Source organism: Sander vitreus, chromosome 9 (genome assembly GCF_031162955.1).
Source record: "Sander vitreus isolate 19-12246 chromosome 9, sanVit1, whole genome shotgun sequence".
Lineage (NCBI taxonomy): Eukaryota > Metazoa > Chordata > Actinopteri > Perciformes > Percidae > Sander > Sander vitreus.
The window spans coordinates 1,301,335-1,321,929 of record NC_135863.1 but is presented as its reverse complement, the minus strand read 5'-3'; the positions used below and the strand labels follow the sequence as shown (position 1 = coordinate 1,321,929).

The 20,595-nt window shown below is 42.4% G+C and overlaps 1 protein-coding gene across 1 annotated transcript in view; it reads left to right on the top strand.

Moving 5' to 3' along the window:
* Positions 1–20,595, top strand: part of pik3r3b (phosphoinositide-3-kinase, regulatory subunit 3b (gamma)) — a 258,480-nt gene that overhangs the window by 136,624 nt on the left and 101,261 nt on the right. Inside the window, exon 6 of the mRNA XM_078258300.1 lies at positions 3,727–3,812. Within this exon, the coding sequence (XP_078114426.1) occupies positions 3,727–3,812 (86 nt within the window). The remainder of the gene's footprint in view (positions 1–3,726; positions 3,813–20,595) is intronic.

The following is a 20,595-nucleotide window of genomic DNA, read 5'->3' as shown; positions in this document are numbered from 1 at the left end:
AACCTTTATTTATCCAGGTAAGTCAATTAAGAACAAATTCTCATTTGCAATGACAACCTGTCACATTCACACCTGGAAGCTGCCCAGTACAACCACAGTCTGAGCTGCTGGCCACTGAGCAGCTCCACTGGAGCAGTTGGAGGTTAAGGGCCTTGCTCAAGGGCACCTCAGTGGTGGTGATGAAGGAGGAACAAGCTCTGCTCTTTCACTTTCCCCACCCAGATTTTTATTCTGTCGGTCTGGGGATTGAATCGACGACCTCCCGGTCACAAGCTTGCTTCTTTAACCTTTAAGCCACCATTGCCAGTAAGTCAGTCTTTAAAGATAGATTACTTGAAGTGATTACTTTTTTACTTCCACAAAAGAAGGGTATGTTTTCAGTTCGGTTTGTTGGTCTGTCAGCAGGATTACGGCAAAGCTACTGTCGAAATATTCATGAAACTTGGGGGAAGGATGTAGCATGGGCCAAGGTAGATCCCATAACCTTTTTGAGCAGATACACAAACATTTTTTTGCTTTGTCTTGTGTTTTATGGTGTTTTAAGAATTATCTAAAATCTGAGTTAAAATCAAAACAGGTCAGCTTCTCTTGCAAAAGTCCCACAGTGTTTGGGTGGAGAGAGTACTCCCATTTCATTCTAAATTTGTGAATCAGCCAGCCAAAGAACTAAACAAACTTTTTGGCAGAATGTGACACTTTTTTTCTTTCTTTTTTTTCACTCAACCCACAAATCAACCACTGCAGATTTCCACGACAACACTCGTATCAGTTAAGCGAGATTGTCTTGATCCGGCCCCAAAGACCTGATATTTTTCTAGTGAAAGATCTGCGCTTGCTAACAGGAAAAATCCAAACATGATATTTGGCTCAGCTGTAACATCAACATCCTGCAGTTTTGAGAGCTGGATGTTTGAGCACTGAGAGAACAGCATTAACGAGGCCGACGCTATTGTTTTGTTTGCCTACACAAGCTCGCCTGCGTCTGTTTTTCCAGAAATTACAGAGGAATTTCTCCCCGCGGCGCTGTGTGCGGTGGAGATGTAGTGGATTTGGGAAGCCCGTCAGTGAGTCAGAAGCACTGATTGTTTGCAAAGCCTGGTCAAGTAATTCACCTCTGACGTACACAATGGGTGGATAAAGAGCGAAGCAGCGTCTCATAGCATGCCGTGCTATTTCAACCTGATCCCATGTTAGCTTAATTTGTGTCTGTGGAAATGTTGATTAATGCTAAATGGTTCTGGAGCATACACTGCAGTCTGCAAGTATTTAGACAGTCACACATATTCTACCGTTTGGGCTTTACTGCAGCATGCTGTGGGGAAATGAAATACACACTGTAGTTTAATTTGAGTCAATCCCACATCCTGCTACAATCCTGCTGTTTATAACTAAACACAAAGGAAAAGTACTTGCTTAAATGGAATATTTAAAAAGGTTGATGCATGTGTTTCTGTCTATCTGGCTTTTCATTTGGAGTAATGTTATAGCATTAGTTTATACGTGTTAATCATTGGTTGTTATATCATTCATCATCATCATCATCGTCATGTCACTCATCTTTCAGTGTTTTCTTTTAGTTTCAACTTTCTTTTATGGTGTGGAGTGGGAGGGGCAAGGAGAGCGTGATTTACAAAAATGAAAACGTCACCCGGAACTCCCAGACAGCAAGCATGTTTAGTTACATCTGTTTCTCTCTGGTTAAAGTTAACTGATGTTATAGAGGTCCATTAAATCAGAGCACACGTTACGTTGTGATAGACAATGGCAGAGAGAAATAGACTCACTTGCGGTTTGGGAGTTCCAGGTGAAGTCGTGAAAGCCGCCGCCGTAGATGTACGGTAAAGTCAAGAAGCTGAATGCGGTCAAGCCGTACAGGGAGATGAGGGGCTATTCGCTGTTTTTCCGTGCTGGTCGGTGTTCTTCTTCAGCATTTAGCGGGAGTCTAGAAAATTTTTGTATATACTGCCCCCGTCAGGTCCGGAAGGATTGCATCCCCTGGTACCTGGAAAAATGAGTACTGGCACGTTTTCAGAATTTTGGTACCGAGTTGGTACCGAAGTATCGGTTCTCATGACATCCCTAGAACCCTGGTGTTGATGTAATTCTGTTTTATTTGACTTACTTTAGGGATATCAAAATGAAAGCCATAATAACGAGTTAACTCAAATTCCTTTTCATGGCACTAATTTCTTTTTAACGGGATTGACGCACGCACGTTGTGAGATTTGGTCCTCGGGCCGCTCCTCAGTTTGGGCAATCAGGAAGCGGTGCAGCAGAAACATTAGTAGAAACCGTAAAGTTCTCCGTGAGAACATCCAGGGGATCACCAAACCGGCCATTCACCGTCTGGCTCACCGTGGCGGAATGAAGCCAATCTGATCTACGAAGAGACATAAATAACTTGACAAGTATACCTAATAAAGAACATTTAGAACAGATATTCAATTCACCTTTATTTCAGACACACAGGTCCATATCAGTATAACAATAAGTAAAACACAACAACACAGACAAGACAAAAAAGTTATGTAAATTGAATTTCATAAGCTCAAGTGTTTAAAACACATGGAGACATTTGTTCCAATGTTTCCAAAAGCAAGAAGTGTACCTTGTGTGACTCTGTGTGGGGTCAGGTAAAAACATTTGTGATTATTTTGCGATTAATCGCGAGTTAATGGACAATCATGCAATTAATCGCAATTAATAATCGATTGATTGCCCTTAGCGTCACTTTTAGACTCTCTGAGTCCGGACGAACGCTTAACTGAAATGCTACATGAGAACAGTTATGTTTAGTTAGGAGAGACAGTTAGGTTTAGGAAAATATTGTGGGGTGGGGTTACAAAATGTACATTTCAGTGACATGCGGGACAAGAACAGGACACGAACCCCAGTCCCCTGGGTGAACGTACTGTGTTGTTTGACCCATTCACCACCCCAACCAACCTCCCAATTTTCGGCCTTTCATACTACTCGCTACCGTTTTTGCGTTATTATGGATCCCACGCAACTTATAGGCAAGTCCTGCCCTACGAAGCAGCCAGATTGGTCTGGGTTAGGCCTCGAGTAGTTAACTGGTCAGGGGATAGGACCTGAACAAATCCGGTTCTGTTACCTTGTGTAAGCATGGATGCCTGACCAATAGTAGCATGTGAATGCTATTGAAGGGGGTGCCTTGTCATTTCTCCGACGCTCCATTGTTCCGACCTCTCAATAACCTGAAAAATTGTGATTGTCCACCAGCAATATCACAAATCCCACTATGGCCCGCACAAGACCCGCCCTTCAATAGTATTTATTAGCCAGGCGTCCATGCTTACGCAAGGTAACGGTACACTATTTGTACAGGTCCTATCCCCTGACCAATCGGCTATCTTAACCTTAACCACTCAAGGTCAAATGCCTAACCCCAACCACTCGAGCTGCTTCATAGGGCGGGTCTTGACGTGGCCATAGTGGGATTCGTAATTTTGCCACCAAAGGTATGCCGGACTAGTGGGCAGTCCCCATTGAAGGGCGGGTTTGCCTAGAAGTTGCGTGGGTTCCATAATAACGCACCGTTTTCACTCTTAATACTACGTCATCTTACAGCGCCGTGGTCGAGCTGCTGCTCTGCCCGCTCAGAGCCACTGACCAAGCGTCAGTATTTTACGAGTTGGGAGTGGGCGAGTGGGTTCTTTACTATTTGACCACATTCCTCTTCATGTTTGTGAATTTGTTCAATAGTTGCGACGTGAACCCGGAGCATCACGTCAGAATCTTGGAGGCTCTAATCGCAACCGGAGGTCTCATGGAGATGCAGGCTGCACCAGGTAGGACCCAGACGTTCTCCATCTACACACACCGTATGCATTCTTTCTCTTTGCAACCTGAATATGTGGTTGTAGGTGTGTAACAGTATGTTGTTGGTATGATTTTGCTTGGTCTGGACTTGTTTGTGACACTGTAAGATCACAGCAAAGCTGCTCTGTCTCTCAACACACACACACACATGCATGTCATTTTCAAATGTTTCTGTTCGGTGACAAAGTGCCTGAAGTTTGTTTCTCAAGTGTATCACCATACATTTCTGGCACTGGAAACATGACATTCCCTTTCCCTTTTTACCGCTGTACCACAAAACTGCAGCGGAAAACACACATTTGGTTTAGGAAATATGTGGAAAACACAAACTTTTTTGCACAAGCTGCTTTGATAAATTGGGCATGAAGCATGAAATAACAGCTCTAACGTTACCCTCCATTAGTTCAATTTACAGTCCGGATGTACAGAGTTTATGGTAACAAAACACGGCGGCTTCTTGCTATTTCTCTTGTTGCATTCCTGCTTTGCTTGATTACCATTATAGTTGAGAGCGAGGGGGGGAATGTAAGCGTGGCAGCTTTGGTTCAGTGTATATGGAGTGCTCAGTTTGCACGTTTTCTTAAACCTCAGCAGTATTTCCCAGAAAGCATAGAAAAACAACATGCTTTCTTAGAATAAAAAGTTTCTGATGGAGGAGAAACATTGTCATCTGATCTGATTAAAGTTAGAACAATTGTATTTAGCTAAAAAAGTAGCCTGACCTGTATATATATATGGTCTTTCTGGTTAATGTATCCCCCCGAACAAAAGGTAAGAACTTGATGATCAGCTGTTTTTATTATAGACCAGCCCACAAATATGTAGATACTGTTGTAGCCTCTTTTTTAAGCAAGATTAAAAAAAAGGGGAAGCTTTAACGTGTTTGTGAGTCTTTGGTGTATGTATTCAGAGATAAAGTGCTGTGGAGAGATCAGTCAGACTCTATCTATTGATGAAAGAAAAGGTCAGACAGCAGGTGTGTGGCTGATTGTAAACGCCAAGCTAGTCTGCTGAGGTCGTTTTCTGGGTCAGTTCGTGTTTGTGTGTGTATAAATGTCAGCAGGTCAATGTGTGTGTGTGTGTGTGTGTGTGTGTGTGTGTGTGTGTGTGTGTGTGTGTGTGAGAGAGAGTGTGTGTGTGTGTAAGGGTGTACTGGTCTGTTGAGGGCTGTTGTATGGACCATTGGCTCATTCAGAGGTGATGTTGGAAAGGTTGATGGACTAGTGAGCAGATAAGAGTCTGATTTATGGTTAAAACAGGACCAGGCTTGACCTGGACAAAATCAGCTCTGTCCAACACTGGATAGATCGGCGGGCCCCAGAACATTACCTCAGACTTTTCTTTGAACTAATTTTGTATTTACACACTGTGGATTATGACATTTTAAATAAACACCTTTGTTACATGACTATTATTAATGCCACAGACCTGGGCTTCTTAATTCATCTTATGGCCAGAACCTTTTCACAGTTAAATTGCTTAATTTCCCATCTGGCTTAGCTACTATCTTCTGTGGCGTCCCACAAGGTACGATCTTAGGTCTTTTTTTTTTCTTTCCATTCATGCTACTTCTTGGTCAGAAAAGTGTTCAAAATAAAAAGCAATATTTCACTTTGTTGTTATGCTGATTATACTCTGCTTAATCTCCCTCTCAAATTCTGTGGATAAATAAACCTACTGACCGTTGTTTTGCCTCTGTAAGGTCCCGATCAGCTGCCTGAGTTGGCTTTTTGTAATTGTTTTAAAGTTGTTCTTGCTGCTTTGGCATTGCTGAGCGCTTCCAGTGGAAACAACTTCAACTCAAAGTGGAAATTACTCCATTTCTAACATTTTGTCGTGGATCTGATTCACGGGGAGGATACACAAATTATTTTTTTACTTCTGTTCACATTGCGTGATGAGGGCATGGCCTTGGCGGAGATCTGTGCTCTTTGAGTGCCCTTCTGTTTAAAACCTGTAACAGCTATCCGCCTAAGGTCAAACTTAGATTGTAGCTTTGACAATTTATTTGGTTGTTTCCTCCAATGTACCTTATTTAAATAAAATATCCAAAATCATACTCAAATTTTATTTAAAATCAAGCTCAGACATCTTAATCGAATAATCATTTACAAAATTGCTACTTGACAGAAATCAGAAGAAGACCTTACCTTGTGGGAAGCAGTTTGGACATTTTTAATCTTCTATGGAGTCAGAGATTGTTTTGGAGCCAGCGACTTCTAACCCTTAAATGTCCTTGATCTTAAGGTACATTTTTATTGGCCTCAGCTTTCAGGTTAGGGGGTGAATGTTGTTAAATGACATAGCAATAGACAGACCACACACACACACACACACACACACACACACACACACACACACACACCTCACAGAGCCACAAATCAGACTCAACCGTAGGTGGGACTCCAGTGTCATTTGTTGTCACCTCCACCGCCCTGCAGCCACTGGAGATTTCAAATTACAGTACACACAAGGACATTCAACATGCTCAGGTGGATTTAAAATGTCTTATCGCAGTCATCATTTTACAGGGCTTCTCGGCAGGGTGTCCTGGAGTGTTTCCTCATTTGGCTCTTTTGAGTGTTTCATCATGTTAGGAATTGTTAGTTTTTTTTATCTTTCTTATCATTTATGAAATGTCAAATCAAGTGAATATGCTGCATTCAAAATGTGCATATGCATAGTTTTGTCCACAATCCACACTGGCCTGCAGTTGTAGCCTTTTCAGTCAGCTTGATGCACCGCAGCACAGACCTTTGATTCAGATCCATGCACACTGAACTTTAGAGCTGCAAAGATTCATCGATTCATTGATTAGTTGTCAACTATTAAATTAATTGCCCACTATTTTGACAATCGAGTTTGAGTTTGAGTAATTTTTTATGAAAAAAGGTAAAATTTCTCTGATCCCAGCTTTGTTAAATGTGAATATGTTCTAGTTTCTTCTCTCCTCTGTGACAGTAAACTGAATATCTTTGAGTTGTGGACATAAACAAGACATTTGAGGACGTCATATGGGCTTTGGAAAACACTGATCCACATTTTTCACCATTTTCTGACATTTTATAGAACAACCAACTAATCCATTCATCCAGAAAACAATCAACAATGAAGATAATTGTTAGTTGCAGCCCTAATACACTCTGAGTTGTGCAATAGTTTTCCCTAAACTACAATAATGCTGGAGTCACTGTAGTATTATTCCATTTTCAGGACCTGCAACGCTGGTCAGCACAAACATTGAGATGTTCTGTCATTTAATGGCATTTGTGTGTGTGTGTGTGTGTGTGTGTGTGTGTGTGTGTGTGTGTGTGTGTGTGCGCGTGTGTGTGGGTCTGTCACTGAGCTTTCCTTTGTTTGATGAACGGATTTAGAGTTAGAGACAGAGAGAGGCTAAAATAGGGAGGTCAGGTTCATGTGTGAGCATTTTTCTCACCCATTACCTCCCCTGCCAACCCTCCAGACAGCATTAGTGGAGGTCAAGGGTTAGCACAGTGCCTGTTGGCGGTATGTTAACCCCTTAACAGAGGTGTGTGTGTGTGTGTGTGTGTGTGTGTGTGTGTGTGTGTGTGTGTGTGTGTGTGTGTGTGTGGATGCCCATTGACCTCTTAGGAGAGCTTCCCTCCAAGCCATGTTCTCCAAATGGAGTCTAAATATGCTACCAGTCCTGCTCCACCTGAGTGCCCTGGCTAACCATATCTGCAATGTGTGTGTGTGTGTGTGTGTGTGTGTGTGTGTGTGTGTGTGTGTGTGTGTGTATGCACACAGTGTTTCCCCCAGCTTTATGAAAGACTTAGGTGGGCATATTGCGCAGGGGGTTTAGGCGTCCTTACATTTTGAGTCTCTTTTTGGTCATTTTTTGTTTTCTTTGGGGTTGTTTTGGGTCTCTGTGGTCATTTGGCGTCTTTTTGTAGTCGTGGTTTTTTTCCCTTTGCGGTAGTTTTGAGTCTCTTTTTCACATCATTTTGGGCCATTATTATCTTCAAATCTGCGTCTAAAACGTTAAAAAATCTAGAGTAGATAAATTACACTTAAAAAGCTTAAAGGTGCCCTGCCACACAAAACCGTTTTTACCTGCATTTTTTAGGTCCATATGTGTTTGTGTTATGTGGTGAATGTGAAAATAAACTGCTACCTCCTCTGGTGTTGCATGAGCTCATTACTATTCATGAGCTTGCCCAGTTGCACTGGGTAAAGGATGCTGATAGCCAGGCTGTCATTGGCTAGCTGTTAGCCAATCAGAGTCAAGCAGCTTAGCTCGTTGAATATTAATGAGAACTGGCACAAATCGAGCTGAGTCTTCCTGCAGGCTTCCTATACCACGCTAGAATGGCTTGAAACAAGATAACCAAGGCATTTTTTCCACAAAAAATGTTACAGAGTCCATGGTAGAACTTCAGACATTACCACAAAGTAATGAAATACGTGTGGCAGGGCACCTTTAAAGACAAAACTTGCTGAAGAAATCCACTGGGGGCCAACTTTAATCATTAGATCTGAGAAAAGTCTTTTAGGTAAATTCATTCGGCTTAGGTGCTGCCCCAAAATGGCTCGGATGCTGCACCTAAACCCTATAATGGCAGGGAAACCCTGGTGTGTGTGTGTGTGTGTGTGTGTGTGTGTGTGTGTGTGCATCACTTGCATGTGAAGCCCTGAATCTCGTCCTGCCCATCTGTCAGCCAGCACGTTAGAATCAGTAGAAAAAAGAAAAAAAAAAGGGAGAATTGTAAACTCCCAAACATTCACATTCTGGCCCTCTCGCTCTGCTTTTGTTATGAGCTGTTTTCCTTCCCAGGCACGCAAGCCGTGCCCGCAGCTTGGCAAGAATATGACCTACACTAACACACACACACACACACACACACATACTGGTTCTCTCTCAGGCCATTTCCTTGGCTGGTAACGAAGCCGAGGAGGGTTCGGTGGTGAAATCTACTGCTCAGAGACTTCATCAGAAAACTGGCTGCCGTTACTGCTGACAGTGTCTCCCTCTGTTCAATTTCTTCCTTCTCTGTCTCTCTGGCTCTGTCCGAAGTTGCAAAATACACCCTAGAGCACCTCTATAGCTCACCATGTATTTTGTTTCTTAAAAAAAATAAAAATTAGAAAACTTTGTCTCTGCACAAACACAGTGGTACCAAACATGGCAACCTTATCAGCTAGAGATGCTGCAAATGTTGTTCCCCAAGTAATACACGTAGTTCCTAGCCTGGTTGACACCAGACCCTTCTCAGTTGTAACTGAGAGTGGGTCTGGGCAAGGTATAGTCACAGCTCATTTCCAAAGGGGCGTCACCAACGGACGCTGCTCAAATGCCTCTGGCGCAATTGGATAGTCCTTCAACCAATCAGACCAACGATCCGGGTGACGTAGCAGCGACAGCGGCATCAACGGGTTGCTGCGCTTCGGTGGCCGTCATGTTGAATGTAAACAAAAAGCTGCTCGCCGTCATCGTGTAAAGCCCAGTTGTGATTGGTGTAAAGCCCGCCTCAACGGTTGTGATTGGTGTAAAACCCGCCTCAACGGTTGTGATTGGTGCCTCGATTTGGAAAAATTGGAAATGGGTTTGAATGGGCTCTCGGCCAGACTGACTTGCAGAGCAAATCTCAAATTTGCCGGAAGTTCGTCAGGGTTTTCCCAGGCTACGTATTTCCAGCATATAAATCCCCCTAAAACCAAAAAATAGTTTTTCTGTTTGTGTCCAGGTTAAACAAACGAGGGGCCCTATTTTAACGATCTAAGCGCACGTCGTGAAGCGCCTGGCACAGGTGCGTTTAGGGCGTGTCCAAATCCACTTTTGCTAGTTTGACGGCGGAAACGAGGGTCAGTGCGCCGGGCGCATGGTTCAAAAGGGTTGTACTTAATTGTCTTAATTAATCATAGGTGTGTTTTGGGGGCGTAACATGCAATAAACCAATCAGAGTGTCATCTCCCATTCCCTTTAAAAGCCAGGCGTGTTTGGACCTTGGAGCATTGCTATTATGATGGAGGATTTGCACCGTAATATTTTTATTTGTAATCTTTTGCATGTTTGTGTGCTGCTGCGCGTCCCTGTGTGTGTACCAAGCATAGTGTGCGCACGCTGTGCATAAGCCTAGGCACATTTTACTAATGCTCTGTTAAAATAACAATGAAATGCTGAGTTATTGACTTTAGACCAGGTTTTTGTTGGTCAATGGCGCGATCACTTCCCGCTGTTCGAATCCGACCTGTGACGATTTCCTGCATGTCTTCCCCCTCTCTCTCCCCTTTCTCACCTAGCTGTCCTGTCAATTAAAGGCGGAAAAGCCCCAAAAATAATCTTAAAGATAGCAATAGGCCAAGAATTCACCTGAACACACCTCCCTGTAAGACCAGCACGCCAATGGGCGCACAGATGGGCGACGTGGGAGCTGGACAGGAAATTGACAACTGCGTCGGTCTTAAACTAGCACTTTAACAAGACACTTGGGTCGCGCTTTGAACTGTGCCTGGTGCATGATAGGGCCCTAGATGCGTGTGAATAAGTTAACTTTAGTTGAGTTTTTTGTTCAACTAAAACATTTGGATGAATCAATATTTGTGAATCATTTCATAATTTCAACAGTTTTTTTTGTTGCAAGAAATGTGGAAATTTACTAGTTCCAGCTTCTCAAAAATGTCACTATGTTTTTGTGGTTTTCCTGTTTTTATTTTATGATAGTAACCTGAATATTTCTGGGGTTTGGTCGGACCAAACAAGACATTTACTAATGTCATGAGCTGTACTTACAGACACACATACTGACATTGCATTAATATCCATCTTTTCATCACTTATTCAAAGTAAGCAGTCTACAGCCCATCAGATGCTAATGTTTGAACCTGCACCATGTCCAGATCTAATGATACATACGCACGCGCACACACACACACACACACACACACACACACACACACACACACACACACACACACACACACACACACACACACCACATACTTTGCCAAGATCAAAGCTAAGAGCACCAATAAGTGTGTGAGGGCCTGTTTGTATTTGTCAGATTAGAATGAGAGTGTGTATGCATGTCAGCCAGATACATAAATATATTGCCAGTGTGTATGGGTGTATATGTATAAACTGTATGTTTGATTGTGATGGGTTCACAGTTAAGTCATGTCCTGCCTCGATCCCATTGGCAGGAAAAGTGCCAGCTTAACATTCAGTATAATCCTACTGTACGGGGTCAGCAACAGGGCACACACAAACACACACACACACACACACACACACACACACACACAAGAGTGTGTGAATATGTGTAGGGCATCGTGGTTGTATAATGTGATTAAGGTCAAGCAAGTGCTGAGCTTTTAGCATGTGTATTTATTAGTATTTGCCATTTTTGTGGGTGGCCATCCAGCCTGTGCTCTTTCAGCTGCACACAATTACATGGCTCAGTGTACCAGCTAATAACATACACACACACACACACACACACACACACACACACACACACACACACATACTGTCAACTATCCATTCTCCCAGTTTTTGACTTTTCATAAAATTCCCATGAGTGAGTCGTCATTTTGAGAGGCTGTGATGGCAGTGAAGCATGTAAATACTTTTTCCTATCAACCTACTGTATGTACCTTCAGGCTGTTCTCATGAACTATTCGTACATATTGCTACGAAAAGTAATGCACTGCAATTCGTATGTATTCAATGTATTTTTTTGCTGTATTCACCACATTGACTGCTGCTGTATAAGAGCACTGTGGACCACGTAGGGAGGAGATCGGGTCATGTAACACGCTCTCAGTCCAGGGGAGCGGATTCTGCTTCCCGGGAAAAAACAAAAGACTTTCACCCAGGAAACGCTATTCGTTCCTTAGGTGTATTTTAATCCAAACCACAATCTTTTTTTTTCTTCATCATTTCGGTGCCTAAATTGAACAGTTGTCGCCGCGTGACGCTCATTTTTTGTCGGCTAAACTCAACTGCCAGGGCCCCTGAAAGGACCGTCATCTCGCAGTCGCTCACGTTGTATGTCACTTATGTATTTAATGTATTTTTTGCTGTATGCACCACGTTGGCTGCTGCTGAATAAGAACGCCGTGGACCCTGAGCTTAGAGGTCAGGGGAGACGGCTGGGTTGGCTTTCAAGCCAGGGAGCAGAGTTTGCTTCCTGAAGAAAAAGAAAAGATTCTCACCCAGGAAACGCTATTCATTCCCACGGGAGTGTTTTAATCCAAACCACAATCTTTTCCCTAAACGCAACTGTCGTCGCTGCACAACGCTCACTTTTTGTTGACTAAACTCACGACCCTGAAAGGACTGTCACCTCACGCTGATCTGTAACCGGCTCACAGTCACCTTTTGTCAGCTAAAAAATTTGACCGTCACGTGACCAGCCGGCGGTCGCCTAATTTCATAATATCCTCCTTCCTACCTTAGAGGAGAAATCCGAATGTGACCAGTTTTAGCGCAAACCGCTAGGTAGCTTGTAACGCTAGTCATCGTGGCAGAGGGTAAAGTAAAAAGAAATCTCTATTTCTGCACCATTAACAAGGCTCAAAATAGAACCACACTACCACGGTAGCATAATGAGGGTCCCTACATGTAAACAGAAGCATTGACAACTTTGTAAGTGTTCAGACAGTTTATTAAAAAGATTTGTTTATGAAGACGGTAGCGTTCACGTATACAGGCAGGCGCCATCTTGGGGAAACAGTCACAACCAGTCGAACCATGAACTCCATGCTTGAGCTATGTTACTGGTTACTGGTTGCACGGCGTTCGTAAAACTGGTCACATTCGAGAACGGTCGACTCGGTACCCATGTGTTATTAACCCCTAGGTTAATTTTGCGCCAGATTTGTCCTTTAAGACCCACTTGAGCAACGTGTGCTCTTGTGTGTCAGCTAGCTGTAACAGTAATAAGAACACAACTCATGCAGATCTACTTCCCACTTCAGTTCAAAACAGTGTCCTGTTAAAGGCGAGAAATCAAATAATCACAAAAGATTTAGCACAGACCGATCACTACAAGTTCAAGCTCCCTAGCACAACATGTAGCTGTTCTGTGGCTCGTTGGCTGATGAACCACTGCGTTTTGATATTATAATAGATAAACTTATGTTAAAATTCAAACCTTCTGCGTTACAATTGAAAGCTCTCTTCTTCTCTTTTCTGGGAAAAAATATGTGCCTGGATTTTATATATCCTGGTTTATTAACATCAACTTTGGATCTTTGAACAATCTCCAAGCAGATGTTTTCTCTTTCTTTCTTTCTTTCTTTCTTTCTTTCTTTCTTTCTTTCTTTCTTTCTTTCTTTCTTCCGTTCTCTCATTCTTTCTTTCACCATATCATGATGTCAGGGTTCACAGTACAGCGTGAGATGCAGGTAATGGCCTTTGAAATGAATTTGTTTGCTGGATACAGAGAGACATGTGGCCCAGTCGGTCCCAATAGGAGGTCAGGAGGTGAGCGTCATAACACACACACACAGAGTCAAGGCCATGTCTGTCAATCTAAGGAGGTCATGAATTCGTGAAAGCCCTGAAATGAACAAGTACCTCCTAAAAATGTTCCTGATGAGGTTAATCATGTCAGCAATTTTTCCCAATTTGTTCATCAATGTCATATTTTCTATTGGTTTCACCAACTACACTATATTTAGTATGTGGACCCTCTGTCCAGATACTGTAAAGTTGGTTTGTTATCGGCCCCTTACAGTCCCAATGAAGGAAAATCTTAAACACACAGTATTTAATTTTCTGCCTCCAGAGGTCTCTCAATCAAAACAATAACAAAAGACACAGTCTGGTGACGTGTAGTAGCGTGGGATGATGAAAGTTGTTGTCTTCACCACCATTACCGTCATTGCAGATGTGTCTTGGTTTTGTGCTTGCTGTCTTTATTGATGCGTTTGTTACTTGTTGTTGTGCATTGTGCCTGTCTGAATGTTGGTCTGTGTATGTTGCTTTTACGTGCTGACTGTATTAAGTCATTTTATTTTATTAGGTTGCCATTTTAAAACTGGCCAGGGACAACAGATGAAAGTTAGCCTGCTGAGCTAACTCATTTACAGTTACTTTGCTGTTGATTAATGAGCACTGTCCCTGTCAAATAAACAACATAAATGAAAGTGTTTCAGTCAGGCCAAGATGTTTAAGACTTTCCCCTTGGTACCAACCCTCTCTCACTCCCAACTCGTAAAATACTGACACTTGGTCAGTGGCTCTCAGCGACGGATACCAACGCAAAAATAACCCTTTAGCGTCTGTATGGAACATACCGGGCAAAGCAGCAGCTTGGCCGCTGTTAGATGACGTAGTATAAGGAGCTACAATGGTAGAGAGTAGTATGAAAGAGTGAAAATCAGCTTAAGGAGGTTGGTTGGGGTGGTGGATGGGTCAAACAGGACTTTCCCCCAGGAGACCGGGGTTCGTGTCCCGTTCTTGTCCCGCGTGTCAGTTAAACGTACAAGAGTCCTGACCAAGCGCGTCTAAATATGATGCCAAAGGGCTTTTTTCAATACCAAACGCCAAAGGCACCTGACCAAGCGTCGCTTTTTGACACAAGAATGTATTGGTGGTACAGAAGTGCCACATTTAAAAGGCTCAACATGTCCTCATCCCCACAATGAGCAGCATCCCTTAGCCCTCCACAGCCTTATCCCTCAGCTCAGTCTCTATTAGAAGATTATCTTATAATGCCCATCATCCCTGCTCTCTGGTTGAGTCGTTTTATGATGTATTCTGAGAAGAAGCTCTCCCCTGGTTAATGTCCAAATTCTGCTGTAATGTGCTCATGTAAAGCTTGAATTAACATCAAACAACCCCTGGCTCCCATGTTTATCCCTTCGTATGTAATTATAAGGATCATAAGGTCACAGAAGCTACACTTCCTTCCCTGTCTCCCTCCATCCTTTCCTCACTCCATCTCTCCTTTTCCACTTTGTCTTCAAATTGCATGTTTTCTTACCATTCTCCAAAAAAGTCAGTTTAGAGTCTTATTGTCCTCACCCAGAAAACGATCGTATAGGTCGATTATGCAAGCAGCTCATAACGACCGACAATTACCTTTCTTATTAGGCGGAGCGGAGATCTCTCGTTGATACACACCCTACGGAGGAAACAAATTTTGGCCGCATGTACCTGTGATCTTATTCTTTCGGTCATTACCCAAAGCTCATGACCAAAGGTGAGGGTCAGAACCTAGATGGACTGATAGTCTGGCATTGCCAAACATATCTCCACAGCGCTACGGAGGAAGGTCTGGCTAGTCCACACAACATTCCTGGATAGGAGAAAAACAGTCTCTGGTTCAGTGGCATTTCTTTAAATCAATCACGATCGTCTTGTGCGGCACTAAGCGTTGGGCGCAGGTACGGCGCCTCTGCAAAATAGCCCTGGGGAAGGAACCTGTTTCGGTGGAACATGTACACGTAGGGGGCGAGCTCTGGAATTAAAATGGCGTGTGTGATGTGATGAGAATTTTATTAAAAAATAAAAATCAACACGAAGTGAAAGTCAATTGTAGCTTGGAAGATTTCGGTTTCCCAAATTGATCGGAGTTTAGAATGCCAACACAAAGAAAGCGAAAGGTGATGGACATCCGGCGGAATCTGAACAATCCCGTGAATGAAACGTCATTGATAAAGACTAATGGATTGATAATTCGAGAGCTTTTACTTCCGGCTCAGCTTCTTCTTTACCACAATGGCCCGGTACAATGCCCGCAACACTGCTGACGTCGCACCAAAGCGCCTGTCCATCTCACTCTATTTCACCCTCACTCATGAACAATAGAATAGGTCTTTATTGTCATTGTCACTGGTACTACGAAATTTAAAGTGCTCTCCAGTCAGTGCATCATTCATTGAGTCTATAAGAATATAATGTAAGTCCTAGTGTTACTTAAAAGAAGAATAAATAGAAACATATAGCAGCATTAGCAGCATACATAAACACACACAGTCATACACACCCAGTCATTGCATAAAACAGTATGAACATACATCTACAGACATGCATACTTTCTGTCATTGCATTGATCTATTTCAAATCAGCTTCCATATTGCACATTCTTTTTTTTTGCAGCATTGATGGTGGTTATTGCAGTAGGATACAAACTTTGACCGGGATGGTGGGTGCAAAAAGGCCCAGAGACACTTTCGCTTGGAGCAGTAACTCACTCCCAACCCAGAGGGAACAAAGTTGGACTCACACTTCACATTCAATTTTCTGTTCAGTACCAAAATTCCAAAGCTTGTCTTGGGATGCAGCCTCATTAAAACAGAGTACTGCTCATATTGCATCATGTCTTACAGCAAAGAACCCGACAGACTTTTAGTATCTGTACGCTCAGAAGTCTCAGCAATGTACCACTGAGAGGAGAATCAATCAGAGAATCATAAACATATGGAAATGCTGCTAAAACTTCCAAGGAGTGAGCAGCAATTATATTACTGGGAGTTTATGGTTTGATGATATTTTTTTCTCCATGCAAGCCATCAATAATGCATTGAACTTACGACCCAAAGTTATCATGATGCACATAACTGTGTGGTAAAATGAAAATGGACCATCTGAGCCACCCATGTAGCAATTAAAAAAAAAGCTTGTTTTTGCGTCAGCTTGGCGCGTGAGCGTACACGCGTGCATTCGCAGGAGTGTGCGCGTCATCGACTGTGCAGCTTCCCTTGAGCGAGCAGACGTGTCGTTTCCACCAGCTGTGTGTGAGACATTTGCTGCACTGAAGGGCAAAAGTGATGTAAAGAATATGAGGCAGGGACGGATGGGTGAGCTGAAACCAGCCGTGAATACCAATGTGCTGCTTCCTGTCTGTCTCTGTCTGCCACCACCTCTCTCTCTTCCTGTCTTGCTCTTTCTCTTTGTTCAGCACTCGTTCTCTTTCTCTGACACCTGAAGGGGCCAGAGGCAGTCACAGCAGCAGTGTTCCCAAAACATGTACAGTATGTGTTGTGACAGGACTCACAACACATTCTCATGAATGGTTTGTATGATATTGTATGAAAACGCATGCACAACAATTTGCATAATATCTTATAAAATGTTGGCGACCGTTGGCCTGTCATGTGACGACTGGTCACATGGCAGTTAAAGGGCCCATATCATGTTCAATTTCAGGTTCATAGTTGTTTTGGGGTTTCTACTAGAACATGTTTACATGCTTTAATGTTCACAAAACACATCATTTTTCTTATAGTCTGTTTGAATATACCTGTATTCTCCATCTGTCTGAAACACTGCTCTCTCGGTCATTGCAGCCAGAGAATGACTGTAACGGAACTGTAGCGGCATTTTCTAGTCGATACACAGGATAGTAGTGTGTATATATATATATATATATATATATATATATATATATATATATATATATATATATATACTGTGCGGAAAAAAAAATAAAATAAAAAAAATAAATATATATATATATATATAGATAGATAGATAGATAGATAGATAGATAGATAGATATATAGTATAGTATAGTTGTGACATCACAACCATACAGAAGTCCTGACGGCTTGTTTGAAGGTACTGGTTTTTGATACAGTCTGTTTGCATTTTCTCTTTTTTCACAGTATTGCTACAGCACCTCCACCTGCTTTATGATGAAAAAGACATGGAAATCTCATGATTCTCAGCGATAATTTTGCAGATAACATTTTGCCAGTAAGCTCTTGTTTTTGCCTTGTGTTCTCTATTCAAAAAGTTCAACGGGAAAATTATGACAGTTCAAGATGTTTTCATTGTCGATTTTTTTTAAGTGTTTCAAAGATCCTCTCTACTAAAGATAACGCATTTCAAGCAGCGCCAGTGGTAATGGTACACACTTCCTGTCTCCTAAAGGGGCGTGGCCTCGTTTGAACGTGTAGTGAACGTCGTGTGGATGGATGAAAAGTTATATTTAAATAATGTATTATGTTCTTTTGTTAACGTTAGATATTTAAACAGCTGAAAGACATATTTAGCATCACAGAGATTAGTTTTTTTTTTAGGGCGTTCACGAACGTTAGCTGAACGTTGCCAGATCTCGTGAGAGTTTCTTCCTGAGACAGAAACAGGTCTCAAACCAAGTTGATTTTCTCCTGATGCGATGATGTGTCTGAAAAATGCAATGTTAGTGTCAGAATGTTCTGGAGATATGTGGCTTGTGAAGAATGGTTCCAATTTATACTTTAGTGACTACGGGGAGAAAGAATCGCTCATAATCTGTGTTCACGTTCACTTCTCCCGTTGGGATCAACACACGCAGGACAGACTGATCTCATGAAGAGGCATATGTATGACAGCCAACGTACACAGATACAGGAAACTACTCTGAGTCGGGGCATCTCGATTCTAAACCATCTGACTGACTTTTTTGAAGATCAATAACTGCAACATTTTTCCAACAGTCGATAAGTGATTTCAATATTATCCAAAATAACTGATTAGGATTTTTTTTCCTTCATATTTCAGCAGCCATACCGTCCTGCTGCGATGAGAGTTAAGTTTAGACACCAAAACCACTAGTTAAGATTAGAAAAAGAGATTGTTGCTCTTGATCCCCTTTAAGTAGTTCTCCTGATCAACAAACACCTGTTCTCTGAGGGAAAGTGTTTTCTCCCTAACTTCTTCGGGACACGAACTCCCCTCCGCGTTGTGTTTTAGGACCCAAACATCTTCTCTCTCTTCACGTCCGTTCATCTGGTTTTGCCTCACAACAGCTTCTCTTCTCTCCCTCCACCTTTCACTGGGGATCTATCATTTTCCAGCAGATAATAATTCTGTCTTTAAATCCGAGCTACTGTGTTCTCCTCCTGACTCAGCCCGATTTGAATTACTAATGAGTCGGTTTTGTTTTACCTCTGGGCAGCTCTGGGAACAGCTGAACACAGAGTGGGCTGATCAGTATGCACAAAGCCCTTTATTTTGTTGGGTTTTACTGCTAAATTGGAGCAGCTCTCGCCTTGGAAGGCTTTGTGATTTCAGCCTTTGGGGTTTCACGACTCCAGATAATGTGAATTAGGCCTCTTGTTAGCTAACCTAGGTGACGAATTGTTTTTGCTAAGTTTAGGAAAACACTGATGGAGGAGCATCTAGGGACAAGTAGGTGTTTGTAAGGTCTTCTTTTTTCCTCTCCCTCTATATCCATCCTCTGTTTTTTCTTTTCTTTTCTCTCACATCATCCTTTACAGCCAGCTACACTGAAAATAAAAAAGCAATGATAACCACCAACGATAAAATAAATCTGTCCAAATTGGTCCACCCACCCGATCTGAACTGGGCATCTCGGGATGTGTGATTCCAAACCGTAGGGAAGCGAACATGCTTAGTTCAAAGGGAACAGTGAACTGTGTAAGGAAGAACTGAACATCGGTTCATCACTTTGCTGGAAATTGACAAGCAAGATTATCCATCAGTCATTGTGCCTCGCTGGAGTGACATTGTACATCTGGTACATTCCTCAAATCACATTTATACACACGTTACATAAATTTTAATACAATACGTTTTGTAATGTAATGTAAGTAAAATGTATTCATAGAGTGCTCATCTCAGATACAAAAGTGCTTTACATAAAACATACAAGACAATACATGTTACAAACACAGTGCACTATTAAAATCACAAAGTAGTACATCAAGAATAAAGTGCAGACAGGTCAACAAAAAGTCTGTTTAAAACGGTCAGTCTTTAACAGATTTTTAAAAGAGTCCGCAGAATCAGCAGACCGTAAGGGTGGAGGCAGAGTGTTCCAAAGTCTCGGTGCTACGGACTCAAAAGATCGATCGGCACAGGTCTTAAGCCGGGTGTGTGGAACAGAAAAATGCGGCAAGAAATTAAAAAAATTTTAAAAAAAAACATTTCGATCATTGGCATCAGTTTAAGATTCGAATTTGTAGTTGAGTAGTGTAAAGTTTCCACAGTAGAACCAGCTTATCCAAGGTGTTTACATTACCTGGGTAACTCACGGAGGAAGCGATGTATTCTCTGCCCGTTGCTGGTATTTGCCGTGGTAACGTTAGTAGCTTAGTCTCAGTGAAGGAGACGTCATGGCCCCAGTCAGGCGGCGAGACGTTGGGGTCAGTGTCAACCCTGCAGATTCCAAACCAAAACAGGTCAGAAGTGTTTCCAAATGTCTCCGGTTTAGGGGCTCGGAAACGCCAGAGCAGGGGGAATGAGAGGGGGAAACCTAGCAAAAGATATTTATTTTTAAACCAAAAAGAAGCAATGAGCCTGAGCCAAGAGCTCCATTGTTGTCCAAAAGCTATTCATCAGTGAGCCACACTCTTGCACTGGCTGACATGTTCCTTCATCGCCATGAACCATCGACCCGCTGTAATTTATTTGAACTCAATCCCACACACACCGCCCTGCTGCCACAAGTACTTGCTAGAGCACCAAATGTGGATTAATCATGCTGAAAATAGTCCCCAACAAATGCACTATTTCCTGCCCTTTGAGTGTCTGTTTTCTTAAAACTACTAGAGCTGCAAAGATTAATCGATTAATCGGTTGGTTATCAACTATTAAAGCTATAGTGCGTAGTTTCTGTCGCCCTCGTGAGGAATTCTAAGTGATGACAACAACACTGTCGGCGCGTCCGCATGATACAAGCCTTCCGTGATTGCGCACAAGACAGAGGGTGTCATCTTGGGCTTTGGGAAACACTGATCCACATTTTTCACCATTTTCTGACATTTTTTCATACCAAAACAACTAATCCATTAATCGAAACAGTAATCGACAGATTAATCAACAATGAAAAT